Source organism: Aplidium turbinatum, chromosome 15, assembly GCF_918807975.1.
Source record: "Aplidium turbinatum chromosome 15, kaAplTurb1.1, whole genome shotgun sequence".
NCBI classification, from domain to species: Eukaryota; Metazoa; Chordata; class Ascidiacea; order Aplousobranchia; family Polyclinidae; genus Aplidium; species Aplidium turbinatum.
The window spans coordinates 15,901,793-15,918,510 of record NC_137486.1 but is presented as its reverse complement, the minus strand read 5'-3'; the positions used below and the strand labels follow the sequence as shown (position 1 = coordinate 15,918,510).

General features: G+C 39.7%; 1 protein-coding gene across 1 annotated transcript; it reads right to left on the bottom strand.

Moving 5' to 3' along the window:
• Nucleotides 1-11,391: 11,391 nt before the first annotated feature.
• LOC145784262 (interleukin enhancer-binding factor 2-like) lies at nucleotides 11,392-15,045 on the bottom strand. Its single transcript, XM_082596050.1, has 7 exons — nucleotides 14,842-15,045; nucleotides 14,064-14,207; nucleotides 13,570-13,680; nucleotides 13,177-13,409; nucleotides 12,761-12,910; nucleotides 12,342-12,462; nucleotides 11,392-11,994 (listed from the first exon to the last, which is right to left on the bottom strand). Exons 1-7 carry the CDS (start codon nucleotides 14,989-14,991, stop codon nucleotides 11,782-11,784), a joined length of 1,122 nt encoding a protein of 373 aa, XP_082452176.1. The 5' UTR covers nucleotides 14,992-15,045; the 3' UTR covers nucleotides 11,392-11,781.
• Between the last annotated feature and the right edge of the window lie 1,673 nt (nucleotides 15,046-16,718).

Below are 16,718 nucleotides of genomic sequence, written 5' to 3'. Positions count from 1 at the left end.
AAAAATAATCCACGACATAACTGATTAACTTCCACGAGACCACGGCAGGCTCGGAGTTATAATCAGCGCAGTCAAGGCCATTCAAACATATGCGCATGATAAGAGCTTCAATAACATCGATCTTCAAAGACGTCGCGCCAATCTCCACGAGATCACTGCTTGTCGTTAAGATACGTGATACCGAGATCTATTCCATGTCTTTTCTCCAGACCGGCTAGTTGAGGGAAAAGCGTAAATGCGAGCTCTTCTTTAGCGATTTCAAACAACCTCTTAATTTTGATTTTTTTTTTTTGTCACTCATATTGTCGATGGCCTTGATGATCGGAAATTGATGGCTTGGGGTAAACGATGTGTTGTGATCTTTGACAGAGCTAATCCTTACATTCGTTGTTCCTTTAATATATGCGTCTATCACCACTAAATTTCCTAGTAGTTCCCTGGGCCTTTTCTTTCTTACTGTAATACCAAAACGTTTTGCGGCATCTTGCTGTAGTAGCCTACTTTTATAATCTAATTTTGTAACCAACCTTGCCTTATCAATATTACTCGGAGATCACAGCCAGACATTGTGACATAAGACTTGAACTAAGTTGCGCGTGATTAGTGTAGAAGTACCGGTAGGCCTACTCCCATCAATTCTTAGCTAAGAATTCACCTCTGTTACGCTGATTCAATGTCATCAATTGTTGAAGCAACATAAAATTCGAAAGTTTTTCTGCTTGAATAGAAGCTAAGAGATACAGTATTAACTTTTTTTAGATGCGCGCTTGGAATGCGATAACTTCGCATTTCCAGCGCAAATTATATTCTTGCAACAGTTGTTTGTGCTATGCAATGACGATTTGTATCGCCAGTTTCTGCGATATTTCTCGGCGGACAAATATGACCGATCTAGAGGGTACTTCCCGCGGACATCACATGCTGTGACGGCGGACATGTCCGCCGTGAATTTCGAGGCCTGTATCGTGTCACCAGAAAATCCAAGCAAACATAGATTCTATTGTATGAAATGCGGTGTGCTGTTACTTCTTGGTCAATAAGTTAGTAGTGCTTTCATCACTTTGTCTTTTGTCTAACTCTCAGAAAGAAATCATATCACTTCATCGGTCAATTTAAGAAGCATTTACATTGATACTATAAAATGAATTAATAAAAAAGTTGTTCAAATCTTGAATTAAGGCATGCAGGTGTCTTCCTTTCTGAAAATCAATAAAAATGAATACCAACAACATATATCTAGCTCAAATAGTACTAATTTTATCATTAATAACGTGATTTAGGGGACTCGATTTAAAAATGGTGTTGGGGCAGGGTCTAAACAGGGTCAAATTTCAAAAAAATTTTGGATTTATTAATATTTTGGGCTAAGGCAAAAATCTATCACGCAGGCAAGTTGAAATGAAAAAATTGCCTCAAAAGGGGCCACCCTACTGTAGTACTGTAGTAGTCGTATGCAAGCCTTAAAGTAGCCGGCGGCCATGGCCGCTAAGTAGTGCTTGAATGACCGCCGGTGCTACCTCCTCAGTCGGCCAATTCGGCTGCCTGTTTCTTCTAGCCAATTATTTAATTTCGCAATAGAATGATCGTGGATTAATTGTCGAAAATATCTAGTATCAAAGAGTGACGCAAAATTAGGTCAGCGCGTCATAATCACCACTGTTGTATTGTGCGGAAACATTTGCTATTGTATGGAATATACCCAGCTGCGATCACCAGCTGTACGTCTTGTTTGTAATTCCCGACGTTTATTTTAACAAAGTGTTAATCCGAAGTGCTACATCGGCTGGCAATATTGTCGTTTTTATGTGGATTCGATGTTGTCGGACATTGAATCGTCGTTAAAACGGAAAACTACCCAGCAACAAAATTCGTCATTTTTACCCTGATTTAACGACTGCAAACGTAGAATCAATGTAAAAATGACGGATTTTGTTGTCTGGGTAGGTTAGTTGATATCCGAGGGGAAAACACGCGTCTTCAGAGTTGAGAAATGTTTCCGCTGTAGGTTAGTGACTCCACACCCTCAATGGTGACATCATAACGGTATAAATGGTCATTGGTCAGGTTTTATGAAAGGCGGTATGCAATTGAAACAATTTACTGAGCAGCGAGCAGTTGAAACAATTTAATTTCGTTATAATAGAAGGTCCCGCAATACCGGATTACAATCCCGATAAAGCAGTTATTGCGTGGTACAACGATTCTATAGCAGTACGTTGCCCAGACTTCAACAACACTAAGTGATCATTTTGGCATTGTTGCAAGTTTAATTCTATTTACTTGTGGTATCGTTAGTTGTATTTTGGCCTCCAAGCACTCAGATTTGGCCGCCGAGAAGGAGCTTTCGGTAGGCCACGATGGCTGCCGGGAAAAAATACGAGTTTTAAGGCCTGGTATGTCAACAATAGTTAGGGGGTGTTAGACTGTTCAGGCCTGTTTGCAGGGGTGCTAGAGTCAGAAAAGGTTAAGAAACGCTGCTCTGGAGAAAAAGAACTAGGGAAGGCACGAAAGAAAAAAACAGGATAGCCTACAAAAAGCCCATAAAAACGAAACACTAGAAAAAAAAGCTAAAACTACCACGTCCCCCATCCTCCATGCAATGTGATTTTTGCCCACGTCTTTTCCATCATAAACTGGGCCTCCAAAGCCATATATGACATCACCATCCACAGCCAAATTCGATTTGAAAACGAAACCAATGCTCGGATACGAGCTGGAGCCAACGACATTTAAAATATATGAGTCAATGCATTTAACAGTCTGTGTGAAGCTTGTGATTTTTTTGTTTCGACAACTCATGAATGTGGTGGAAGAATATTGGAAAGAGAATAACGAATATCCTTCTCCACGTCTAATCCGTTTCTCTGCTTTGTTCTCGTCTGCAAGAGTTAAAAAACCTGATTTGCATAGATAAGTGGAAACAAACGGAAGGATACTTCGAATAGCTTTCTCTGTCACTTTGGGATAGAAATTACAAATTAATGGCCAAAATCCAGTGATTGATTTTTCTCTCTGAATAAGTCGACTCTTGCGCAAGAATCAGTCTTGAGTTCTAAAAATTCATTCTGCAATTTATCGGGAAGCTTTTCCATCAACAATGTGAATGAATTTCGTATGAAATCAAGCTTATTGTCATAAATTTCAGGAAAATATCGAATGAATTCCAGTTCTAATGCTGTGAGATGTTGCAAAATCAATTTTTTTCCAGCTCTAGAAAAACTTGTTCTTTGCCGTCAACAACTAGCACCAACGATAATTCTTTAAATATGGTGACATGTTCAATTGTTCATTCTAACTTTTCTGTTTCAATTATCAAGCTTGCTGGTGAAAGCTTCGAAAGCATCTTTAAATGCTGAGCGGTACTGGCATCTGCTCCTGGAAGGGCCACCCAAAGGCAGAGGCCAGACAAAACGTAAGTTAGTTCCCCCGTGATCAGGACAGCAGAGCCTTCTAGTGCATTAAGACAATCTCCTAATGACAGTGAGTGACATAAATCAATCACTCTCTTCCAACCTGCCTTGAGCCAGCATGAAAGCAGTACAGTTTGTAAATTCACAAGGTAGGTTATCAATATTTCAATGGCTCATGGATACAACCCATGTTGATGCACAATCTGCTTCAAACGAAGATGGTGATTGAATATATGCCGCGTATTGGTGTTTTTCCTTGCATTTTCAGATTCAGTTTATTCAATGGACCAAACAAATCAACCAAATAAGCAAGGAATCTAATCCGTCTGTCATCATTCAGCAATGAAACAAATTCCAATTTTATTTAAAGGTCAAAAATCAATTTAAGCTCGTCTTTGAGCTCAAGCACTCGCTTGGTTACGTTTCCTCTTGAAAACCATCGAGTATTTGCATGAAAAAGCAGTAGGCCTAAGTGATGGTTTGCATCCATGTCAATGCACAGTTGCTTAAATAATCGGGAGTTAAGGGCGCCTTCTTAAATCTCTGGTCTAGGCCAACTTAATAAGCTTAAACAGCTTTACAATCCTAAAATCAAATTCCCCCCTGAAAATTGCAAAATTCCCCCCTAGTGGGAAATTCCCCCCCGGTTGGGAACCACTGGCCTAACCCTTTTAAAATGTTTGCAAAAACTGCAATCAGCGACTTCGGCTTTTTTTTAATTTTCACTCGATCTTTTCAAGGTACGAACTGACGATACAAATTGTTCATGGTACGAATTAGGTTGCACCCGAAACTGCATATGTTCCAACAAATGAGGGCCTTGATTACCTTTCTTAAACCTACATGTCTTTTCTACAAGATATAAGCTACCGGTACTTTCAGTCTTATATTTCTTGAATTATTGACCTTATAACAAAACTAGTCTTCCTTCTAAGTCGAGTTAACATTATATTCATATGGCACATTAGTAAACCACTCTTTATTTTATATCATGATAAATTTATTCACTTTATTTATAACATCAAAAGTTTTACTGTACTTTCTAAGACTAAATCTATGTACTGTGTCAAATTCAATAAACAATTCGCAGAGTGATGTTTTAAAATCTCTAGGTAGAAAAACTTTGGTAGCATATAATACTTCAATTTTTCGCAGTTACTGTTCAGTCTACAATAGTTGAAGTCTTAAAATGAATCTTTTTAACTGCTAAATTAACATTTTTAAACAAATATTTTTCAATTTTGCATTGCTGTTGCACTTGTAATTGTGAGCACACCACTTGTAATCCTGGTGTGCTCACTATTTGCCAAATACATCAACTTATCAATTGAATTTATTTTCTTTTGGCAAAGCATAAAGAATACAAGCAGTCAAACACCACAAACAAAAACTCATTTGATACAAAATTGTTGTATTCAGATTGATTTAAAGAAAAATTGCCACTTTTTACAATCAACACCATGTTTGGAATCAGTCCAACTCGTGCCTACCATAACAAACTGACTTCTAATCTATCATCAATTACTGAACTGCATTTCCAACATATTTCAATAAGAGTTGGGTAAACACAAACCAAGTAAATGCAATGTTGGCCTGAAACATAACTAGCTTTTTTGAAGTTATACTGGTCACAGCAACAATCAAGCTCAGTGTTCAACTACTGCAAGCTCAATTTAGATGACAGGGTGATTACAAGCACTACTTCGACGGGGCCTGAATCACCAGTCTAACATAATGCTTTCCTCTCAAAACAAACGGTACTCTGAAATGCTTTTTATTGTAAGCCTTTGTACAATAACTTTGAAGATCAGGTGTAAGAGCCAAGAGGGACACAATTGTGACCGCACCCCTCCAATCCAAACAAACTTTATAAAAGGGTTGCCAAATTAATAATATAAGAATTTATATGATTAATTGAGTGGAGCAATAGTTGATGTGCAGGAGCCGAAGCTTTGAAATGCATTGAAAAATATGTTTTTCTTTTTATGACGATGGAGAGAAGGTGTTGCGACTGTGCCATATTTTAAACTGATTGTCCTGCTTTGGTATCATGCACGTTATAACGTCTGCGTTTTGTCGCTTCTACCTATTTTAGACCTCTGCTGTTTTTGTTTTAGGCTATATTGTTTTCTTCGTTGTGATGGTCAGAAATAAAAACAAAACTGAACTGAAGGTATAAGCGTGATATAAAAAACAGACATTGTGGTTTTAGGTTTACGTTCGGAGTTGAAGTGGAGTAAATATTTCCAAATTATGTAGGCTATGTAAAAAAAAATTGAAAAAAAGAGAGAAAAAGTTAGTGAATTTTAATATTATAGGCAATTTTTAGAGTCACAGACTTCGGAGTGGAGCAGGAGTTCAAAAAACCTGACTCCGTAGCAGTGGCGTAGCTAGGGGGGGGGGCGGACCGCCCCGGGCGGCACGTCTGGGGGCGGCACTTTCATACTAAGATTTTTGATTTTGATTATAATCTGATAAAAAACGCATTTCATTTTCACATGCATTTTCTTGAAGGGGCGACAAAATTTGAATCCGCCCCGGGCGGCACATTCCGGTGCATTCCTTAGCTACGCCACTGCTCCGTAGCCTACACCTCTAATAACGGTACAATGAAGTGAGAAAGAGATAGGAAGAAAAAACTTTTAGGCTATTTCGGCAGTTGCGAGGCTAGTAGCCTACGATAGACCTCTAATTATACACAATAGGCCTATGAATAAAATAGCACCAAAGCAATCCAGATACCACAACAGACAGGAAGCAGCGAAAAACCATATCAGTCATTAAAGTCAGCTGCTTCCCTGTTCTTAACGTCAAGCGTCGGCAAATTACGTTGAAACAAGATAGGTTAATGTTCAGTAAAAATGAAAGAAACAAAAGTCATGTGCTGCTGCGATCCTCAAGTGAAGTCCTGTGGTTTTATTCAAATATAAACTTTATTTCGGCTGTTTAAAAATAGCCTAATAGAGAAAAAAAAACTTTGGAAATCAAGAAACTCTTGTAGGCTAGCAAGTGCGTTTAAACTTTAGTGTAACCAATAAGAGTTCAAGCCAATAAATAGTAGCCTACAAGCAAAAACATGACTTGTAGCCTAAGTTGTGACATGTCAAGTTTCGGTTTGCTCAGTTTTAACCTACTTTCTCAGTTTCGTCATTTAATTACCAACTTCAGCCATTTGCTATAATGTTGCTAGCTCAGTTGTCACTTGCTCGGTTGTCGCTTGCTCAGTTCACAACTGAACTTGGAGTGGGGCACCACTCCACTGAACTGCTACGCCGTTCATTGTAAAATATCATAATCAGTGGCGTAGCCAAGGGGGGGGGGGGGGGGGGTTTGGGGGTTACAACCCCCCCCCCCCCTTTGGCACGCGTGTGACGTCACGATATTGAAAATGATGCTTTCAGTCTAAAAAAAATTGCCTAGTTTTAAACAAAATTGCATTAAAAGAGCGAGTTTTGCCAATACCAAACATTCAAACATGTCAGCCAGGAATTAGCAACAAGAAAACACAGAGACTTAGCTTTATTTCCGAAAAATGCCGAAGAAAACATGATCTTATCCTTTTGCTATGCTACCAGAGAGCACCATTTTACAGGAATATTCCTACCCACATTTTTGTTGAAAATGCTCTCAGAATGCACCAAATTCAAAGTAATTTTTCAAAATTTTCTGGGGGTGGCCCCCCAGACCCCCGCCGCTGGGTGGTCAAAACTCCCCCTTTCAAAATTCCTGGCTACGCTCATCATCATCATCGGCCATGCCTGAATAAGGCGTCGGCTACCGTGAGTCTCCACAACGATCGATTGTCCATACTTCTAATTAGGTTTTCAAAATTTTGGTTTGTCCATGTTGAAAGATTTTTGAAAATTTCCAAACGTGGACGCCCCTGGTGTCTCTGACCAGAAAATCGCCCCATCATTGCCGAGTGTTCAATTCCGCGTTTGCGGTAGACATGCCCGATAAATGTCATTTGCCTTTTTTTGATAGTTGTGATGAGGACGCCAGGGGTGCACCCAGAGCGTCTCCACACTTCTTCGTTAGTGATTTTATCCATCCAGTTAATTCCCATCATTCTACGAATGAACCAAATTTCAGCACTGTTGATCTTCTTCTCTATCTTCGGGCATACAGTCCAGGATTCGCAGCCATATAGCAGAACTGACCAAATGTACACATGTAAAATTCTTATTCTAGTGTTTAGAGAGATTGAATTAGATTTCAGTATATTTGTCCACTTTGATGAAAGCTTGTTTGGATTGTGCAATTCTTGATTTTACGTCGCTCCGGCATCGACCATTCGAAGTGACCATAGAACCCAGATAGTTGAAAGTATTTACTTGTGAGAGTCCAGTAGCGTAGCCAGGAATTTTGAAAGGGGGGGGTTTTGACCACCCAGCGGCGGGGGGTCTGGGGGGCCTCCCCCAGAAAATTTTGAAAAATTACTTTGAATTTGGTGCATTCTGAGAGCATTTTCAACAAAAATGTGGGTACGAATATTCCTGTAAAATGGTGCTGTCTGGTAGCATAACAAAAGGATAAGATCATGTTTTCTTCGGCATTTTTTGGAAATAAAGCTAAGTCTCTGTGTTTTCTTGTTGCTAATTCCTGGCTGAGATGTTTGAATGTTTGGTATTGGCAAAACTCGCTCTTTTAATGCAATTTTGTTTAAAACTAGGCAAGTTTTTATTAGACTGAAAGCATCATTCTCAATATCGTGACGTCACACGCGTGCCAAAGGGGGGGGGGGGGGTTGTAACCCCCAAAACCCCCCCCCCCCCTCCCCCTTAGCTACGCCACTGTGTGAGACTGTTGTATTTTGATAGTGCATACTGGAGTTATTTCTTTTGATGAGATGGTCATGCAGAAGGTTTTTGTTGCATTCAAATTAAGTCCAAGGTTCTCACTGTGTTTAATGACTATGTCGAGTAAATTTTGTAAACTGGAGTTTGATGTGGCGATTAGTAGGGTACTGTGTCGTCTGCGTATCTTATGTTGTTGAAGTGTTGTCCGCCTACAGAGACGCCTTCTTCGTCATCTAGATGTCGTAAGATCATTTTGCCGTAGAGTGAGAAAAGATCAGGTGAAACTACGCACCCCTGTCTAACACCTCTCCGAATTTGTGTCCACTTGCTCAGCTCGCCATCTATCCGGACTGCTGCTGATTGATCCCAGTAGAGATTTCTGAGAAGTCGGAGGTCTTTACCATCTGTGTCTAAGCTGTCAAGCATCTCCATGAGTGGCTCATGTCTAACGCGGTCGAAAGCTTTGCTGTAGTCCATAAAGCAGAGGTACAGGACTTCCCTGTGTTCTATGGACCTCTCAGCAAGTGTTCTGATTAGGAATGTGGCGTTTCTAGTTCCTTTGTCTTTCACAAATCCGCATTGCACATCTGAGATTTCGGGATTGATGCATCTGCGTAGTCGATGGAGTAAAACGGTCAGAAAATTTTTGGTGACATAACTCATTAGACTGATTGTGCGGTGTAGTTCGCAATCAATCGCCCCGGGTTTCTTCGGTAATGTGATGACGATCGATTGTAATAGGTCCTCCGGAATTTTTCCGCTGTCATAAATCTCATTCGCGATTTCAGTCAACTTTTTTATTCCAAAATCGTCTAAAACCATAAGGGTTTCTGTATGCACAGCGTCAGGGCCTGCAGCTTTTTTCAATTTGGCTTTCTTTATAGCGTGACGTATTTCAATTCCTAGAATCGGTGGTCCATCCATCTCTTTCGATATCGCAGGTTTGTTTCCACGAGCATCGTCGAACAAGTCTCTGATATATTCAGCCCATCTCTCGAGGATTTCATTCTTCTCCAGAAAAACTCCAGCAAGCTACGGATCATAATAAATGCGGATTATGTTGCTAAATTCCCAATATCGGTACTCAAAGTCTAGCAAAAAAGTCGCGTGCAGATGCTATTCAAGGTTGCATTTGTGGATTTGTTCAAATAGAGCGCAATAAACTTTGCTACAAATGAAAAGACTTCACTGCTTCAGAAACTATTCTCAATAGCAGTGGCATTGATTGGGAAATCCAAGGATATTTTTGCACACTGAAAGATTTTAGGAGCCGTGATTTCTTTTTAAAAGGAGAGATGGGGGCAGAAACTGAAAAGTACAGGCTACCTATTAGGCTATGCGCTTGCATTAGTTTCAGACTATTTTATAGATAATTTTTTTTGGTAGAAAACTATAGGCTAAAGACCTTAAGTAGGCTAGCTACTTCTTTTTTTGAATTACCAGACTTTTACTTTCTTTGAAGCAGTGCCCTGCCTTTTTAGGTTGTTTTCTTTGGGAATCCGGCCTTTATTGATTTTGACTTTGGTGGGCCCACTGGGTCAAAAGTTTTCTTACTTTGGCCCTGTTCTACAGTAGTGACAGCAATGTTATTGTAGACTTTCTCCGAATCTTGCAGGGCTGCAGGCTATTGAGTCTGGACCTGTTGGTATAAGGATAAGTCATTTGCTTATCCTATTTGTATCCTTCAAGATAAAAAAAATTTACTGTATTTTGCTTTGTTTCTAACTAGGTAGCCTATAAAGTGTGGCACACACTTTTGAAAACCAGCTTACGTATTTTATTGAGAGTTTGATTTCAGCGGGGAGTTATTCGAGATTTAATTGTGTGACCAGAAATGTGATTTCGAATACGTGCAGGTTGGAAAAAATTCAAAAGAAATTTCAGGCACACTATGAAGCAGAATTTTTTTTCGCAGATTAAAAGGAAGGTTATGCAAAGCGTGTGTAAAAAGCGTAATGCGTTGTAGAGCTGAATGCTGGACGATGAAGAAAATAGATATCAAGTAAATGCAAACGATAAAAACGAGAATGGAGAATGGTTCGAATGATGTGAGGCAAGACGCTTTTCGACAAAATAAAAAATCTTTAATGGATGAGGGTAATTTCACAAAGCGAGTTTGGAATAAGGAAGTGACTGGAAGAAAAGACTAAAAAAACATAAGACACATGTGAAGGATAATATGACAAAAGGAATGTAGAATTTGAAAAAGCTTACGATAGAGAGAAATGGAGGAGTCATTGGAGAAGTCTGATATTTCGAAACAAAGACCAACTTTTTTTGAAGCAAAATGGAGAGGGCCCGGTATTCTGCTATTGTTTTTCATTTTCAAGCCAGTGTTTGCTACATTTGCCTACCATCTACAAGCGTTTGTGACAAAGAAATACTATGATGACGTAAAATGCAAGCACAAGTTGTTTAAAAGACGCCAGATCTAAAATAAAAGGCTATTCTAATCTTGAGGGGTTGATCGCATCGTCAGATTTAAAGACAACGGCTTTCCGTGTTATTTAAATCAGTCACGAAAGGCTTTACAAGTTAGGTGGGTCCCATACTTGATTCAAGCATCGGGGAATGAGAAGATAAGGTTCTCATTGTACTAAACTAAGCCTTCGGCACTAACGAGAGAAGGGTGGCCAGTTCCTTTCTCTCGGCCGCCTTTACTTCAGCAACTACGCTCACCCAATTTATTACACCCTGGGTAGAGGTGAGCGGTGTTTGTCAACAACCAGCATAAGCCGGGAGTGGAACCAGGTTTTGCATAATTGGAAAGATAACGCCTTATCCGTTGCGCCATCCCACCGCTTTACAAGTTAACTTATAACTTAGGGAACGTTCAAATATTACGTAACGCCTTTTTCCGAATTTTTGACCCCACTCCCCCATGCAACGCCAACGTAACGCTTTTTTCAATCCCCCCCTCCCCCATGTAACGCTTTTTCACTACGAATTCAGCACAAAAAACTACCATTCCGTACTCGAAAGGGTTACGTAACGTTTTGCTTGAACCCCCTCCCCCCGATGTGACGCTAACGTAACGCTTTGCATAAACCCCCCCCTCCCCCTCAAAGGCGTTACGTAATATTTGAACGTTCCCTTAATCACTGATCGAGACAGATGTACCTAACTTAACTATCATCTGCATCACTACGAAAAACTTCTTGACAACTCTCAAACAAACACGATTAAACAAAAAGTCGTGTTCAACACAATTGCAGACCAAGACAATAATATTTTTAATTGTGAAGTGTTGGCACTTTCTTACTTCTTCAGTATGATTCTGGCAGGTTTCGAAACGTTTCCGACATAAGCAACAACCAGTGAACATCACAGGAGTTTGAGCACAAGATATTTTTCTGCTTAAGTAGTTGTATGGATTGCATACGGACCGAATACTTTTCCATATTCCAGTCTTTTCAGTGCAAAGTCCAGTAAAATTTATGACAACTGTAAATTACGAACAACAGCGAATGAATGTTAGTTATCAACGAATGAATAATGTCCATATCCAACAAGTATGCCATAGCAGCTAAACCACAACTGTTTTTCCTGAAATAAAAACCCGAAAAGATGCTTCAAGAAGCTTCCTGTGAAACCTCCATGGACTCGTCTGCAGCCTCTTCTTCTTTTTCTTCCGTCTTCTCGTATGCTTTGTCGCTAGGAGTCACCACCACGCCGTTCCACACCGATACCTCGGTGGCAATCGATGCATCTCCTTCCAATCCAAGAATCTTTTTGTAACCGCCATGAGCGAGAACACGAAGCAAGGTTTGGGATGTGTAACAGACCTGAATAAACATGAACGCTGGTGTTACATAACCTCACTCGGCACATCATGTCTGTGAGCTACAAATTAATTCGCATTGTACGCACTAACCATGCAACTGTCCTGTATGTTGCCATAATGAACACAAAACAAAATGAATGTCATGTCTTTTAGGCGCAGACAGTTAGGCGCCAGTCAAATAGGCGCGCACACTGTCGCACACACAATCAAACTGAGAAAGACGCTAAAACCTTGAAATTTTTACATAGCAAAGCACAAGCTTGCCAAATAAATTAGCTGAAAAGATTTTTGCCGGTTAAAGTTTCATTGAAACAAAGATGCAGAAAAAAAGAAGTCAATATTTCAAACCTTGTCTTGCTGTTCCAACGTCATGACAGTATGGATTCGTACATTTCCACTTTCGCATGGATCAACAATGCCTGCCGAACCAGGCAAGAAAAACCCGGCAGAAAGCAGCCGCAAACAGCGCCTGCAAAACAAAGTAGTTTCGATTGATTTTCTAACGGAGAACGGACATTGTGAAAAGACAAGACTGTCGATAAAAATGCTAAAAGGTGTTAGAGAATTGACATACCTGTTAACTTTTTTTGAGAATTAAATGGTCCATCCAAGGATTTGAGAACTTAAAGATCTTCGTGTTGTTTTTAGTCTTGGCTTCTTATGGGGTAGCTAGCCAACTTTAAAGTGTACTGATAGCCTAAGTTTTCTGAAAATTTTCTTGTTTTTTTATTGCCAATTAATGGAAAGCGAATTAATGCAACCATCACCTGAAAGCTTCATTGATCGGCAATGGTTGTCTGTTGGGATTGTTCATGACGGCATGATGGGCTAAAAGATCAACAATCCACGGCGTCAATGGGTTGAGACCGTCAAACCGACGAGCCATGTCCTTTAACACACGCACCAACATCTTCACACTGAATGCAAACATACAGGGTAAACACAAAGTCCTTGGACCAACTTATAAACGATTTATTAATAGAAAATAAATAAAATTTCATTAAAAAGATATCACAATGTGAGCTTACAAAACTAGAAACAAATTTCTTCAATTTCAATGCAGCTGCCCTTCACTTGGGCGGCCTCAATTCTTTGTTGGAAGTTTTCCAAGTTTTGGATGTGGCGGTCCACACCATGACAGAAGACATTCTCGTGTGTCATAGTACAAACTATTGTGACTTACTTGGTGTGAAAAGCATTTTCCTCAAACCATCGAACATGACGAATTGCAGCAAGAGTCGCTTGCAATATTTTTTGTTCCATATGAAGGTTTGACTCCAGTTTTCGCATGTTTTGTGGAGTTGTTGCTATCAGTATGTTAACCGTGGCATTTTGCGATTTGATCTCAAAACCAGAATCCGTTGCCACGATTTCAAAATTTTCAGATGGGTCGCTGGTTTTCATTTGCTCAACAAGCTACAAAAATCAAACAAGGAATAAGATCTAAGAAAATCCGTTCTTTGTTTTCCATTGATTCATTGTCTGCAGTTTAAAGTAGTCGTAATAATAAGCAAGGTTTATTGTTACAACAATAAGTAAACTGAAAAAGTCCAATATCTTAAAAAGGTTGTTTCACCTTTTCAGCAAGCTTGCTGACAACTTCCTTGGTTGGAAGAGTCTTGAGAATAACCGCAACGTCAGCAACGACATTTCCAATCATCATGGTTCCCTTTTTGAAAGATCCCACCTGTCAATTAGAAAAGCACTGAGTGTGGTGATACGACTTCGTCTGTTGAGTAGTTTTATGAATTTTTTTGGATAGCTTAACAGGCTGGTACATTTTAATAAAATATTTACTCAAGCTGAATAGAACTATGTAAAAGCACAGTACAGCCATAAAGTTTAGAAACTTTTCAAAAAAAAAACTCAAAAGCAAGTTTTTTTTTGATAAAATTTGTTGAAGTTTCAGCAACAAAAATTTGAAAAACCAATAATAGCCTACTTTTTGATGTTTGTTCGAAAAGTTTCTAAACTTTTTGCCTGCACAGTGTACTGTACGTGTATGACTGTATGTGGTAAAATAATTTAAATCTGAAAACAGAACAATTCTACAAAATTAAAATTGAATACCTGTCTGTACTCCTCAATTTGAACCTCAGATTGTGTTGTGACAATCAGAGAGTCGAAAGCATTGGTTACTTTGGTAACCAAACTTAAAATGGTTGTTTGGTCTTGAGCAGAAGCTGTCAGTTCTTGACTACGTTTTACCAAAGCCTGCACAAACATATAAAATGAAAGCTGATGTCACTGAAGATCTTTTAGGAAGATCAAGTCAGTTGGTTGGTTGGTCTTGAATCTTTATCCTCGGACTGACAAAGCCTTGATTGGTTATTCCCGGTAGTTTTGCATACTTGTAGAATGTAGAGGCTCTTGACGCAGGGCCGTTACTGAGATTGGCAGAGTGAAGTTTTCCAATTGTTAAAGTGTTGTTGCCGGGAAATTATTCCATTCATTAGGTGCCGCTGAATGGAGAGGAGTCCTGAAAGCACGTTGTTCAAGCACACACCCAGAGAGTCGAACTTGCGCCGCGTGATCTTGAGCCGGCGCAGAACCACTGAGCTAACGAGGCAATTTTAGAAAGTGTTGCTCAAAAGTAAAATACATTCTGAAATAAAAAGTTTTAAGGTAAAAAATTATTAGCATCACTGTATATGTCTTGCTTCTTGTTAGTTAGCATCGCCTGTATCAAGCTAATCAGGGAAACATTTCCTTGCCAAGCAAGATAGGCTTTGCAGTGTCATTTAATTGCTGGAGATTCTTGCTGAGTTACCAGTACCGGTACCATAAAACTTTGTAAATTACCGTAACTTTCTCTTGAGTAAAAAAAAAACAAAAATAAACATATTACCTGTGTGAACTGTTCATCATCTGGTGCAGGTTTCACTCTGGGAAAAGCCTGTTCACACATGACAAAGTCAAATGGAATATGTGGGACAAACACCCTTGCTGGTCCACGCCCCATCCCACCTCTGCCTGAACGTCCACCTCGACCTCGCATTGTTTCAGCAGTATTATTCAAACTATAAATTTAATCTAGAAAAATGACCTGCAAACTAGTACGGTATGCATAAAAACAACTTTTTAATATAGTAATCAATGTATATCAAAGCAAATTTGATTAACCTGTGACTTAAAGGATGCATCATCCAAATTTGTACCCTGAACAATTCGTACCCTGAAAAAATCGAGAAAAAATTAAAAAAAGCCGAAGTCGCTGATCGGAGTTTCCGCAAACAAACAAAATCTCTTAGGATCATTACCGGAAATTTTAAAATGTTTGCGGAAACTCTGATCAACCTTAACCCCTAACCTTTTAAAATGTTTGCGGAAACTATGATCAACCTGGGTGCAACCTAGTTCGTACCTTGAACCATTCGTACAGTCAGTTCGTACCCTGAAAAGATCAAGAAAAAAAATTAAAAAAAGCCGAAGTCGCTGATCGCAGTTTAATAGCACAAACCCGAAGTCGCTGATCGGAGTTTCCCCAAACAATTTGAAACAAACTCGAGGGTTGGGGTTAGCGGAAACTGCGAAAAAATGTTTGCGGAGACTGCGATCAGCGAGGGTTAGGGTTAGAGCATAGATTAGTCTATGGTTAGAGTTAGGGTAAGCGGAAACCGCGGTTAGCGTAAACTGCGGAAAAATGTTTGCGGAAACTGCGATCAGCGAGGGTTAGAGCATAGATTACTGTATGGTTAGTGAAGCAATGAACCATCTTGTTTGTTGTTAATTTCACTTTCAATTTCATCAGATGAACGTAGCAACTAGTGCTAGAAACGATAATTGTCCTGATGAACACCCAAACTTTTTCAGTATTCAGGTAGGGTAAAGGTTAGCGGAAACTGCGGAAAAATGTTTGCGGAAACTGCGATCAGCGAGGGTTAGGGTTAGAGCATAGATTCCGCAAACAAACAAAATCTCTTAGGATCATTACCGGAAATTTTAAAATGTTTGCGGAAACTCTGATCAACCTTAACCCCTAACCTTTTAAAATGTTTGCGGAAACTATGATCAACCTGGGTGCAACCTAGTTTGTACCTTGAACCATTCGTACAGTCAGTTCGTACCCTGAAAAGATCAAGAAAAAAAATTAAAAAAAGCCGAAGTCGCTGATCGCAGTTTAATAGCACAAACCCGAAGTCGCTGATCGGAGTTTCCCCAAACAATTTGAAACAAACTCGAGGGTTGGGGTTAGCAGAAACTGCGAAAAAATGTTTGCGGAGACTGCGATCAGCGAGGGTTAGGGTTAGAGCATAGATTAGTCTATGGTTGAGTTAGGGTAAGCGGAAACTGCGGTTAGCGTAAACTGCGGAAAAATGTTTGCGGAAACTGCGATCAGCGAGGGTTAGAGCCCGGGTTAGAGCATAGATTACTGTATGGTTAGTGAAGCAATAAACCATCTTGTTTGTTGTTAATTTCACTTTCAATTTCATCAGATGAACGTAGCAACTAGTGCTAGAAACGATAATTGTCCTGATGAACACCCAAACTTTTTCAGTATTCAGGTAGGGTAAAGGTTAGCGGAAACTGCGGAAAAATGTTTGCGGAAACTGCGGAAAAAGGTTTGCGGAAACTGCGATCAGCGAGGGTTAGGGTTAGAGCATAGATTACTCCATGGTTAGAATTAGGGTAAGGGTTAACGGAAACTGCAGGAAAAATTTTGCGGAAACTGCGATGAGCGAGGGTTAGAGCATAGATTACTCTATGGTTACAGTTAGCGGAAAC

Excerpts from the sequence above, each read along its gene's own strand:
- LOC145784262 (XM_082596050.1), bottom strand. The coding sequence starts at position 14,991 with ATGCGAGGTCGAGGTGGACGTTCAGGCAGAGGTGGGATGGGGCGTGGA. Across the intron at positions 14,208-14,841 it reads ATGATGAACAGTTCACACAG|GCTTTGGTAAAACGTAGTCA; the intron begins GTAATATGTTTA and ends ATGTTTGTGCAG. Across the intron at positions 12,463-12,760 it reads CCGATCAATGAAGCTTTCAG|GCGCTGTTTGCGGCTGCTTT; the intron begins GTGATGGTTGCA and ends TTTGTTTTGCAG.